Below are 12,838 nucleotides of genomic sequence, written 5' to 3'. Positions count from 1 at the left end.
AGAAGTAAGAAATAAGGTAAAAAATGCTAAACTCAGAAATGGCGCGTAGATCACAAATGCTACCAGAGCTCTTCGCAATTGCTGACCAATTGGAGTTAAAAGTGTTGACAGCTAAACAGCCAACTTTTTGCGTGGCGATAAATCTTTAATAAATTTTTCACGTTCGCAGCACAAATTTTTATTTCCAAAGTACGATTCTTTGTTATTTTTATTCAAAACGTGTCGATGGAAACCACCATTTCATTTTCCATGTAGTTTTTAGTCACAAAACTGACGTAAGTGCCGACGGGAATTCATTAAAATTTTTGGGGACAGCTGCCGTTCTCTTTAGACGTCCATTGACGCGTAAACCTGGCTGCAATGCACGACATATCCATTAATATGACAACTTTATTGCTATCATAACCATGCAAAGATATTTAATGTAAATACCATTTCAAAGTTCTTGTTTTGTACAAATTACGCTTTTTCCTAACTCTTATTGTGCTTTCAATGTAGGCCTACGTTTTTTATATAAAAGTACACGGTAAGCTGTAACAAGAATAATTATTTAATGTACATTTTATGTTTCTCAGCGCCACAACAATATCGGCTGAGAGAGCTTTCTTGACTGGGAATAGTTTGAAACTGATCTCTACAAATTATTAAAGACCTTTAATTGAAGCTTTTATTTCGGCGTTATTATTAAGGTAGATATTCCAGGTGCAAAATAATAGCGATTAGCGTTTGTTTTTTAGCAGATCATTTGTCACTCCAAATAATACTTTTCTAGCAGGCCAATCCTTTTAAACTATGTTCGATCAGCTTTGACGTTCAACAAAACTAACAGTATAACCAGCCTGTCAAATGTCCATTTTTGGCCCTGGCATCAGTTCAAGCCAATCTAACACTGAAATTAGTCAACAGATTCACGGGCATAAGATGAGATACAGGTATTATGCAAATTTTGAATTGGTAGACTATGCTAAGAAGGACGGTTCAAAGAACTTAGCTTAAATTGGCATTTGGCAACGGCACTTAACGGTATTTTCCTTAAAACTATACTCTTTAAATACCCCCCCGCTAAACGATAAAGTGGGTGAAACATTTTATTAAGGAAGCATCCACTGTTTATTTTGTTATGTGCCACACTAGTACATGAACCACAAATGGAGACTATCTTCGGCACTGTAAATAAATTTTAACTCTGGATAAATAAACTATCATAAACTATCAATCGTGTTCGAATATCAGCAGGTTCCGTTAACGCTAAAAAGCACGCAATACAAGCAAAACTCTTGCAACTGATGGATATACTTACCTTGGCTATATATACAGTATACATATAGGCTGAAAATTATGTGACTTTGAAAGACTAATTAACCATGCAGAGCACACGATTTCGAATAAAGTACGTTTGAGAGTAAGAAGATTTCTTACATATTAATTTCAAAAACAAACTTTTATAAACAACCATATAAACAGTGCTATTTTTCTGTAATAGGAATAAAACTCGTTTAGCAACCCTCCTTGTTTGTCTTTACTACTACGCTGAAAACAACTTCCAGGCTTAAACAGCAGATGTGGCGTGGATCTTATAAACGCACATTTGCTGGCTTTGCCCAGGAGTTGGAGTAACCTTGGATTTAAGGAAAGGAAAGAAACGAATTTTGTAATCAGCGAAGGAGACGATCATACACACGACGTTAATAAACATGTTAAAGGAATAACAGATTGGAATAAAACTAAACGGCATTAAATTGTCGTGTTGTTGGGCTATTACGCCTACGAAAATAATGTCGGTAATCACACAAATAGCTGTACAGACGCAGAGACGTATCATGACGGACCCCAATCTGGAATTTGATTGTAGTTTTCCGGCTGCCTTTAAGTGTTTCACAATCGGGTATAGAATGGGAATTAGTAGAAATATCTGAAAAATGGTATCAGAAAATTTATTTGATATATGGTTGCCTGAATTCGAGTTAGTTTGTTGAATAAGTTATAAAAGGTTTGCGCAAGCTGAAAATGTCGACATTTTTTTTTGTTCCACGCCAACCGGCCAAAGCCACGACAAGCAGTTCCTCAAAATATGTCGGTGTTTATTTGTACATGAACTTTATCGGAACCCGATACTGTAGTTTGAATATCGTGTTGCCTGATCCGGAATGTTTGGATAAAGTGTAACTTTTCTTTGCAAATTGCAACTTAATTAAAGTTATCTAATATAGCTATAGGAACATACCATCTAAGATAAATGATTCAAGATAAAAAAGTATATTTGACTATAACTTTGTGTTTGTAGTTCAAAATTATTACTTTCAGAGGCGTTTATACGTTTTCTGAAGAAAGTGTACATTAGAATTTCTTGGAAATTCTTATTATATCTCTTTTAGTAATTATTATAAATGCTTTAAAACGTCGATATGTTGTATACCCTATATACGCGTATGTTTATTGAAAGAACGCTATATTTTTAAGCAAAACTATAAATAATTAAATAGGCTTATGTTGCGCGAATTAATTTTCCAGAATCACATGCACTTTGTTAATTATTAAAATTGTTACTTGCAAAAAACTTTTATTCTAATCATTATTTAATTTTATAAATAATGCGTTTTATTAGTAATTCTTATAATTGGTCAGAATAATACTACCTTTTACAAGAAATCTTTTGAAAGCTTAAAATGATTTTGCATAGAACGGGGGGACGCTGAAACTAATTTTCAAGTGTCTCTAATGCAGATCATCAATTGTCAGGGAAAAATTATTACTTTACGTTACAATATCTCTGAAAATGTTGGTATAGGCTACATTTGCAAAACAGGTTCTTCAACGTTTTTTTGAACATAAATGTTATTAAAAATAATCTTGTTTCATTTGTTTGTTACAACCAAATATGACCATATAATTGATAGATAACTGACAAACTATACCTAAAAGAAATTCTGTAGAAATAATTCTGATTTTAACCTTACCTGAAAAAGGGTTATGATAGTAAACACAGCCACGGAAAATATCTTAAGAAATCCTGTTGGCTTCCCGTACTTGCATCCGTTATCGGTTCCATACAATGGAATGCAACTTAAAACAGTTATTTGTGTCATAGCAAAAACAATGATTGCTGCTATCAAGCTTTTGTTAAGGATGGCAAATTTCTTGGGGCCGATAGAGCTCAGTGCCCGAGTTCTGTAGAAAGAGCTCTGCCTCATCCAAAAAATGACATAGATTATAGTTTTGTTGATTGTGGAAATGAAAACGTTGGTTACGGAATAAACAGTGCAAAATGAATCTTGAGCATCCTTCATCTGTATTTCCAGCTGGAACCAACAACTTTCGAAAAGCAGTAGCAAGGTTGACACCAAACACATTACATTTGTTCGCTTTAGTTTTTTCTGAAAATGCTTGACGTTGTACCAGACAGTTACGCCGACCAGATAAAGGCTAAAACATGATAATAGCCCGGCCATGGCAAATTCCGATCGCTTGCTGATAGACGACTTTTCGGGTATACCCTGTGTCGACCAGACCTGGCTGCCATTCTTACTTGACGCTGTATTGTAACTATTATTCGTGTAGTAAATCGAATGTACTGGGAAGTTTGAGTTGATGCTGGTGACAGTTTCGTGTTCCATGTCGACTCTGTATTAATTCCTTTTCAAACAACATCCAACGTTTAATTGCAGGACAAAATTTCTTAGCAATTACTCTTACTGATCTACGTTCCTTTATTTACAGTAAGTCCAAATTTAATTTTACCAGCAGCTGTTCAGTTTTATAAGGCTTACTTGACTTCTACAGTAGCCTAGCTAATCTATGAAGACGAGAAAACTTGTCATCAGTGTTGTTTATTTTTAAGACAATGTAGTCATGCATATTTTATAAAATTGATTTGCAAATTCACAATTAGTTAACATATTTTCTTTATTAAGTCACTACTGAAAATGAAAATTGCCTAGCCTTGCCTACTTGAAACATTTGTCTAACTAAACACTTGCTCAGACTTAGACCCATGCTGCTGATGAAACTAATAGCGAGTATTTCGCGAAATCGTTGTTGCTTCGGGGGCTTACACGAGGAAATTGTGCAGTACTAAATCGCATGCCCGATGCTTATCTTTGTTTACTCTGTAAATCAACTTTTCAAAAATTGACCTCAAAATTAGTTCGCAAGATTTCGCAACAGTCATTATCGCAAGAGTATAAAATGTGCGTGTGTAGAAAACGAGTGAAATATGCCAAAGCATTTCCGTTGTAAGATATTGGCTGCAGCCATTTGAACGCTATACGGCGTAAAAACGTTGCAGTGACGATTAGAGACATGTCTGCCTTAAGTATGTTTGGTTACAACTTCTCAGAAAAGTTCAAGGCAGTCTTCATGAGAAAATGCCATTTGCGTAGCCAGTCAAGCGTGAATAAAATCAACCGAATAGAAATCTTGGTGCAAAGTTGCATTCTTGCTACAAAGATGAAACCGCTTTTAAGCGCCTGGAAGTCGCCGGGCTTATAGCCTAAATATTTTTGCTTGCCGGCTAAACTCAAAATAGTTTAACTTTTAATTTTCAGCCCAACTACGTTTCCCACAACTGACCAAGTTTTGCAACAAGCAACACACCAAGTTTCAAGAACCACATGGAAAAGAACTAGGGGTTATGCTTGTCTTTGTTGTATATATTGTCAAAAAGTCTTCTACATGTGTAAAGACATCTTATCACCTTCAACAATATGTACATGCAATCCAATGAATTAGTAATTAGTAACTAGTATTTTTACAATTTTTATCGTGTTGTTAGCATAGCTTTCCACATAAAAGGTTAAAAATGTGCATATTTTTATAGTTTGGGTTTGTTTTATAGTTTTTTTGCAAAACCGATGTAATAAAGCTCATATGTAATGGATGTCTCAATTTTATTGATTCAAAGAAAGCAAAAACAACAAAGTTTAAATCAAGACAAGTTTTTACACGGAAAACATACGTGAATAGTTGAATACAACTGAAATAAATTAACGAAATAAATTATACATGATAATTATTTGGATGTTTTTGCAGGTGTTTACCACACAAACGGAATGAAGATTTTCCTATCTTTGGGATACGTACGAAAGTTCGAATGATACCATTTGTGATGTTCAACGCTTCTACATAACAAAAACGTTGTAGCAAATACAGCAAAAGAAAAGCCTTGCACTGACCAGCACGCCAAAGCCCAGCCAGTCCATTCTAATGATTCTCCAAAATAATTTCCACCCGAGACGTAGTCAAAGACCCAGCCACGTGGTATTTTGTAACCAGTTTCACCCGGTTTTCTCAAGTTTCGCAAAATATTGTCGCAGCGTATGTTTGTGTAAAGCCCAATCGCAAACAAAACAATTCCAACCATGAAGTTCCATTCGGTCATCCACGACATAGGATAGGACGAGTAGTGTAAAAGAAAATTTGCCTGTAATGATTAAAACGCTTATTTGCTTGAAGTAAATCGCTGTTTAAACCTTAAAGTTAAAAACGTTTTAACATCTTTCACACGTATAATATATAGCTATAGTAACATTTTCACTTTTGTAAACGCTTATTACCTGCATGTAACCGTTGCATGCACAGAACAAAGCTGCTAAAAAAACAAAAGAAAGAGGGGATGGTTTTCCTCCTCTAATTTTCAAACTATACACCAGCACACGGTATCCGTAGTGAATAAGGAAAGCGGCCAAAAGAATAAGGGCAGGTAGAGACGGAAGATTGTTCCGAGCAGTCCAGACAGCGTGTAGTGGAATCAAAAACGACGGAGACTCCTGAAACAAAAACAAACTTTTCGTGAACTAGCAAACTGCAATATATGTTGGACAATTTTATAGTGTATTTTTTGCTAAAACTTTTTGTTTTCTAAAATTTTGCTATAAGGCAGTAATTATTGCATGCATGGGGTCGTTGCCCTGGACATTACCTGCAAAACCCATCCTATTTTAGAGTCAACATATACCATCTTTTGGCGATAAGTATACCTTCCATAAGGCAGCAATCCACCCATAATGACCAGAGGAGTTATTAATGCCCAATCTAACATTACAGTTGCCAGTAAGTCGACACGTTTTTTCTCATCGAGCTCTGGCCAAAAAATCAAGCACATTCGACCAAGCATTGTATCCGTCATGCTTTTTATTTACCACTACTTGTATTTATTTTTTCAAAGCCTTCACTTGAAAAAATAAATCAACAAAAATTGCGTTAATCCATATCGGAAACGGTCTTTATGTAGTATATAAGAAACATCACACTTATATCGTATACATACAAGAATATACTCTTCCGACATTTAACAATGAAACCTTCTTGCAATACCATACACGTTCAACTATTAGTGCCCTTGTCTATGCTGAATTTATACCCTTTTGATCCACCTTGTGTCGTTATAAGATCTGTTTAGCTTGAACGAACATTAAAATCACTCAAAATGTTGCTAAGGCAAACATTTACTGATCAAAGAATATTTGACAAGTTTTATAGTTTGCTTCGTGCACTTTACGTGACCTCTGCGCTCACTAGTATTGTATTCGTTTTGGGATGCAAGGTGTAGCAGCGTTCTAAGCGAAGAAAAAGAGCTAGAGGTGAAAACTGCAGCTCGGAAGATAATTTATTTATAAAGTATTCACTGGAAGACACACCTATACAACAAAAAATTAAGTTTTGCTATGTTGGATGACGAGGAATTTACAAGTGCGTCACAAACACCAAATATCTTTTTGTCATATGTTTGCATAACCCGATCGCACAAACAGAAACCATTAAAAGAAGCTGGAAATTTAATGTAACCCTTGTATGACCTCAAGTGAAACTTCACCGTCTCTCATAAAGAATATCACGACAGAATAGTCGCCTATACGTGTAATAAAGCGTTGACAAGTTTACAGAGTGAAGAATTGCTACAGTGACACAAAATGACGCGTTACCTAACTGTATGATTTGGCCGGTTGTTTTCTCGTCAGAATCACGATCGTAAACACGTAATTGTAATGTGTGCATTCATGCCTGTCCATGTCCTTTAGGGCTCATAAGCCTATAGTCGATAACTCATCTCACATGACGGGATCGGGCGGCCTTAAAACACGTTGTGAACTGTGCAGTGTGTATGGTAAAAAGGTGGAACTCAATGTTGGTACTAATTAAAGCCAAAAGTGTTCAAGGGAACAGCTACATTAACTGAACAATCATATGTTACAAACATTGTATCACACACGAGTCCATGCCGGTATATTTTCCTGAAATTTAGGTCTTGTCAGAGTGACAAAAACGTTAAAATCCTGTGAGTTCACTCATTGCACGTGCTTGCTGGGTATTCTGCGCGGAAGCACTCGATCGCGAACCTCCGCCTTATGAGTCAGGTAGTTTGTCGGCCATATGGACGGATATCGGGGCAAAGGTGAAGCAGCCGCTAGGTCGTGTTGTCGTCCAGAACTGGCACACGTTGTGTTTCGCATGGGGCGGTATTCTAGAGCAGATATGGGCAAACTTTTGTGTGCAATCAGCAAACGACATACTGAGAGCTACAGTGCTGACGATTGTACCGAAGCAGTTAATGATGCCAACGTAGAAGATTCCTTCCGTTGGCTGAATTGCCATCAAAATAGCTTCAAGTATGGCTAGTACAGTAATTTCAATCATTATGCCTTTGGCTACTATCTGCATCAAGCCTGAGCGCACATGAGACATAGAACCACGTTTGTAGACGGGAATCCATAGCACGTATATATAAGCATGTATACAAACATCTTATCTGAAACTGCCAATACAAAATAGGTGCATAAGAAGATTCTGCATAACGAATCGCTTTGGGTCTCTTGCGTGATTCTCGACTTCAAAGATCGGTGGTTTGAGCAATAAGGATAGTGCTGGGATAGTACAAACGATGTTTTTAACTTTTAAGTTGGACGTTCCAAATTTACTCTGATATACCAGAGCAGCACTCATTAGAAAAACGCTTTTGATCATCAGCAAGATAATTAGAAGTTCTTCAGCTGAGCGAATGTTGTTGTGGGGACGTCCTTGATGCATGTAACTTTCATTAAACGCAACCAACTTCGATGAGTTAGTCACATCAAGGAAGACCACGTCACTGTAATTGCCTGACATTTTTGAATTTCTTCAAATTCTCATTCATCTTGAAATTTACTTGGCCATAAAACTGCAATAGTTATTTCTTTAATTTTTCTTGTTCAGCTCCAGAAATACTGCATTTATTAAACACAAACATGTACAGTTGTTCATGTGTGGGCCTATATCTCTACTTTAACTTCAAAGCTGGATCATGTTCTGCATGAGTGCAAGAACAGAACAGGGATCAGCAATTCAATGATTCACTGTAATTACAGTAAACACAATCACTAAATTACATTCTTGCAAAGTACTTTATGTTCACTGATATGCATTTGAAGATCACTTATTCTGTAAACAAATTGCGTCTGAAAAGGATGCAATTAATTTGATGGTGAAATATATACATCGCTTATTTTTCTTGTTTGAAATACATTCCAGTAGCCTATAATGAAGGAGAATAAAATCAGATAACGATATCATGTACCTGTTACGTATACTCATATAGATATGTCATTGTGTTTTTCAAACTACTTGGAATAGATTTAGTTGATATATGTAATCTCACAGTCCTTGTTTATTGTAACGCTTTACTGGTAAAATATGATTATAGGATATTACCTACTCGAGTTTCATAATGCATAACTTGTTAATTTGCTTGATTACATTTTATGCGTTGGTTGTACTGCATATATTAAACAACATTCACAAGTACAATAGTTCATAGCAAACAAAGATAAAAAACATACAAATGCACAATAATTTGTACAAAATATAGCTACAGGAAATTCCCCTATAAACATCTAATCCAAATAAAATTAATTTCTTAAGTAATCTGCAAGAGTTGTGTGAGACGTTTTTACATATGGATTTCCACGGGGAAACAAGAATTCATAAATCTGTTGATATGACCGGCTACAGGCAACAGTAGAAATTGCCTCTATACGGACGATTGCTTATCACTTCTCCCCATGTTGGAACGCCAAAGCTGTGAGTCTCAGAATGGGTTAAGCCGTTGAAGTTTCGGCTACTTCCAACTTGAACCCAATCTTTCTCTTCTCCACTGCCGAGAAATATGTATTCAGTAAAACTTCCAACAAGAAATAGTAAAAATGCAATAACTAAGATAGTTAAGACTATTATTTTTTCTCGTTATGTCGCTAAATAAAGGCATTAATTTGTTACCTTATTGGAGCCCAATGATCACCAGGAATAATTCCGGTGATGATAGGAACTCTGTCATTAAATGGAAATATCTCGGTTATTGAGCACATTCGTCGACCTAAGCTTTCACAAAATAGCTTTACAATGGTCCAAGTTACTTGATTGCTGGGGAGATGGAAGTGTTGTACATCTGAGTGAAAATAACGGTACAAAGCTGTAATTATGAAATCAAAATTGGTTTCGAACCTGCAGCCTTACCCCGCCATACCGAACCAATGTCTGTAGATTTAGTTCTTTAGAATGACACGTACCAGTACAAAACACTTGCAGCTGGCGCCGACAGTCAATATGATATTTCCATCCATCATGCTCACACTGCATCAAGTGGTCCTCGTTGTCGCTACAACGTTTTGGGCTCAAATAAATCTGTAAACAATGTCGCCCACTTAAAGAGAAACATGAAGTATTCGTGCATGGAATATAAGAATACTAACGTAAATGGCAGTCTACCTGGTCGGTAAAGAGTTTGTTTACAATGGGACGAATATACGCCAGTGAAAGATCTTTGCTTCTGCAAACTGTTTTCAGGATACCAGTTTTTTCAGCTAAACTTAAACTTTGATACTGCAAATAAAGCAGCAAAAACAAATATAACACTATTTAAATGAAGAAATTAGAGTTCAGAATTGTTTTTCTACTGCCACTTTTTTCGAAAAAGTTGCTTAAAAAGCTAATTTCGAAATAAAAAAAGGAAAACATAAACATTTAAAACAAAATATAAAATACTGAATAAGGTATTTTTCAGAAATTTACTTTTAATAAAAGTGATAATATCCACAAAAGCGCTTTTTATCAATAAAGAAACAACATATTGTTGCATATATGCGTCTTTAAATGTCGCATTATGTATTACTGTCATCACAGCTTAAAATTACCTCGCACACTCCCCTCCATTTTGGCGCCTCAGAATTACTGTCATCGTATATGAAAACTGGCCCAAATGTACCGTTCAGAAGTCTGACTGACACTGTAAAGAAGTGAGTTGCTTCTGGTTAGGTCTTTATTCCCATTTAAAATAGGTTCTAATTGTCATCCAGTATTACAACAAAAATATTCTCACTGTGCTGCAAAGGTTTTCAAAAATTTTTTTGCGATTGTAAAACATTGCTTACCATCACACGATGGAACGCGACACTCTCCAGTTTCAACGTCAGACCCTTCGCAGGGACCGCCATTTCGAGAAAACAAGCACGTTCGAGAACGAGATCGACTTCCTATTCCGCAACTTCTTTGAGTAGAGCACTCTCCCCAAGCAGTCCATGTCGACCAATCTATAATCACCATGAAACTCAGATTCCTTTGCCATTCGGTTAAAATACAGTGAAATGCTTTTGCTACCAGGCTATTTGAAACCAATTTTAATTGACATGTTTCAAGCGGTTGGATCCATAGTTTGTAATGTAGCTCTGAGCAGATTCCCATTGCGCAATAGTATTTTAAGCTACTTGACGTTCGTTGCTGAGGTACATTTTTAGAAGGCCTTACTTTACTGTAACGTTTAAAAACTGTAAATTGTAAAATATGGTTTATGTTAACTCCGAAAAAATAGTTTTACCTCTTATCCAAAGTTCATTTTGCAAATCTGATAACCTTTGCTCAAGGCTTTCAACCGCTGTAATCCACTTTTTACAGTCCCCTGGCTCTCCCTTTGTTCCTTTAATTCCAGGAGCACCTGAAGGACCCCGTTTTCCTGGAAGAACTGCAACAACTTCACCAGCTTCAACATCAATTTCGCAGGTCGCTTGACGTCTGATTTGTGCATTACAGCAAGACAGGATGAGTGTAAGTGCAACACCAAAAAATTTCATTTTAATGCTTAAGCCACTCTTAGCTGTGAGAAAGTTATGCAGCAATTGCGAAATGCAATTCTAACAATCGTAAAATGAACTCTAATAATTTTTGAAAAAAAGGAATTACAATTATTCTGATTAATGATTTCTGCTGGAATACTTTTTATCTCAATTTTTGTGCGATAGAGCAAAAAAGCATTTTTTGAAGCGGCGGTAATAAGAACCGTTTACAGTTTGGCATGGCAAATGTTTCTGCTTTCAAATAAGTAATGGCTGTAGGATGTAGGATAGGGTTAGGCACGCAATATGCCAGCACGAAACCAATCGCTACACGTCTTTAACCGAAAAAATCTATATTTTGTCTTCGAAAAATATTCGAGTTAAGCTTTATTTTCTGGAAAACTTTTGTTTTGTAAGATATTGAAATTCTACCCTCTGTGTCTCCACTTTACCGTTTTAGATGAACGTTTTTTCTTTATCGTTTTGTTGTACTACGTGACATAAACGCATTATGACGCCATAACGTCATCTTTATTCGTGTATCATGAGGTTCAAACCAATCGGGCGTGTTTGCCACCGTAGGCAATCTCCTCGTATAGGGTATTGCATCATAGGATACTATACGGTAGTGCATTGGGTAAAATTCACGATGCGCAAGTGCATACAAGTTGTTGGTTAGGCTAACATATAGTTATAAGCATCTATAAATGACAAAATATTCCCAATTTATGTAAGATGAAACGCAAAATTATGTCGCCGTCGTTAATCACCAAATATTTTCAAATTATCGTCATACATGATTAATCAAAGCAATCTAAACAATGTTATCCTTACCATCCGTACTGTCGGTTGTTGTGCAGAAATAAGTTGTTTTTTAATTAAGTTCTTATCAAAGAGCACCACTAATTAATGAACAAATTGATGAAAGAATTTTTTCAAAAAATTATAATACTGTAGTTAAGAAATTACAAAAATAGTTCACGATTTTAACTCCAAAACTGTGACGTCACGAAGAAATTTACAGCGCTTGACAATGACGATAGCTTGATGTATGGAAGTTTAAGGAAATGATCGTTGCTTGTTTACGTCAGACAGAGTTATCACATCACTGACAGACGCAGAGCCTGCATATTGCAATCAACCAATTACGCACATGCTGGTTTGATGGAATGACCTACGTAAGCACAACCGAAAAGATAAACTTTTCACCAATAGAAAACCATGAAACAAAGTATCAAGTGGTGGTTCATAGCCCATACTTTCAAGAAAATTTTACAATTTTTAATATTAATATTTGACAAGAAAACACTTTCGTAAGTACGCAATGACTTACTATACCTGTTGAAAGTGTACCATGTCACGAACGTATAAAGCAACACGTCATGCGAGCAGCAAGCACACTTGAAAAATGTGAGACAGGTTCGGCCTATTGCAGGATTCTGCGCTATCGGTTTTTAAGTTATTAGCTGATCACAGTTTAATGGACATCTTGATATTGCACGAGAGTCTTTGTGAGATGCGAATACAACCTCTCTGAAAACCTCTCTCCTTACAAATATCTGAGCTTGCATGCGCATCCTGCATTTTACACTACAGCCAAAGCGAAATGACGAAAAATTTTCATTTTTGCTTCAATACACTGTTGGTTATATCAAGATATTTATGATTTTCTTCCTTTGATAGTCATGTGATAATATATTTTTTATAGTAATTAATAGATCCCTATTCCTCAAGCAATTCAAATATTGCCTTCCTCTATGTAC

At 36.0% G+C, this 12,838-nt stretch overlaps 3 protein-coding genes across 3 annotated transcripts; all 3 read right to left on the bottom strand.

Annotated features, from left to right (window-relative positions):
- Window positions 1-1,165: 1,165 nt before the first annotated feature.
- Window positions 1,166-3,771, bottom strand: LOC143452412 (uncharacterized). The gene is made up of 2 exons (XM_076953373.1): window positions 2,958-3,771; window positions 1,166-1,912 (listed from the first exon to the last, which is right to left on the bottom strand). Exons 1-2 carry the CDS (start codon window positions 3,612-3,614, stop codon window positions 1,550-1,552), a joined length of 1,020 nt encoding a protein of 339 aa, XP_076809488.1. The 5' UTR covers window positions 3,615-3,771; the 3' UTR covers window positions 1,166-1,549.
- A 1,129-nt stretch (window positions 3,772-4,900) lies between these two features.
- LOC143452393 (3-oxo-5-alpha-steroid 4-dehydrogenase 1-like) lies at window positions 4,901-6,164 on the bottom strand. Its single transcript, XM_076953350.1, has 3 exons — window positions 5,918-6,164; window positions 5,553-5,765; window positions 4,901-5,419 (listed from the first exon to the last, which is right to left on the bottom strand). The coding sequence occupies exons 1-3, from the start codon at window positions 6,122-6,124 to the stop codon at window positions 5,033-5,035; spliced, it is 807 nt and encodes a 268-aa protein (XP_076809465.1). The 5' UTR covers window positions 6,125-6,164; the 3' UTR covers window positions 4,901-5,032.
- Window positions 6,165-7,491: 1,327 nt separating this feature from the next.
- LOC143452029 (uncharacterized) lies at window positions 7,492-11,197 on the bottom strand. The gene is made up of 7 exons (XM_076952847.1): window positions 10,841-11,197; window positions 10,398-10,556; window positions 10,161-10,252; window positions 9,736-9,849; window positions 9,537-9,651; window positions 9,247-9,415; window positions 7,492-9,124 (listed from the first exon to the last, which is right to left on the bottom strand). The coding sequence occupies exons 1-7, from the start codon at window positions 11,091-11,093 to the stop codon at window positions 8,977-8,979; spliced, it is 1,050 nt and encodes a 349-aa protein (XP_076808962.1). The 5' UTR covers window positions 11,094-11,197; the 3' UTR covers window positions 7,492-8,976.
- Between the last annotated feature and the right edge of the window lie 1,641 nt (window positions 11,198-12,838).

Source organism: Clavelina lepadiformis, chromosome 4 (assembly GCF_947623445.1).
Source record: "Clavelina lepadiformis chromosome 4, kaClaLepa1.1, whole genome shotgun sequence".
Classification (NCBI taxonomy): domain Eukaryota; kingdom Metazoa; phylum Chordata; class Ascidiacea; order Aplousobranchia; family Clavelinidae; genus Clavelina; species Clavelina lepadiformis.
The sequence above is the reverse complement of the archived record's forward strand: the minus strand, read 5'-3'. Positions and strand labels throughout refer to the sequence as shown.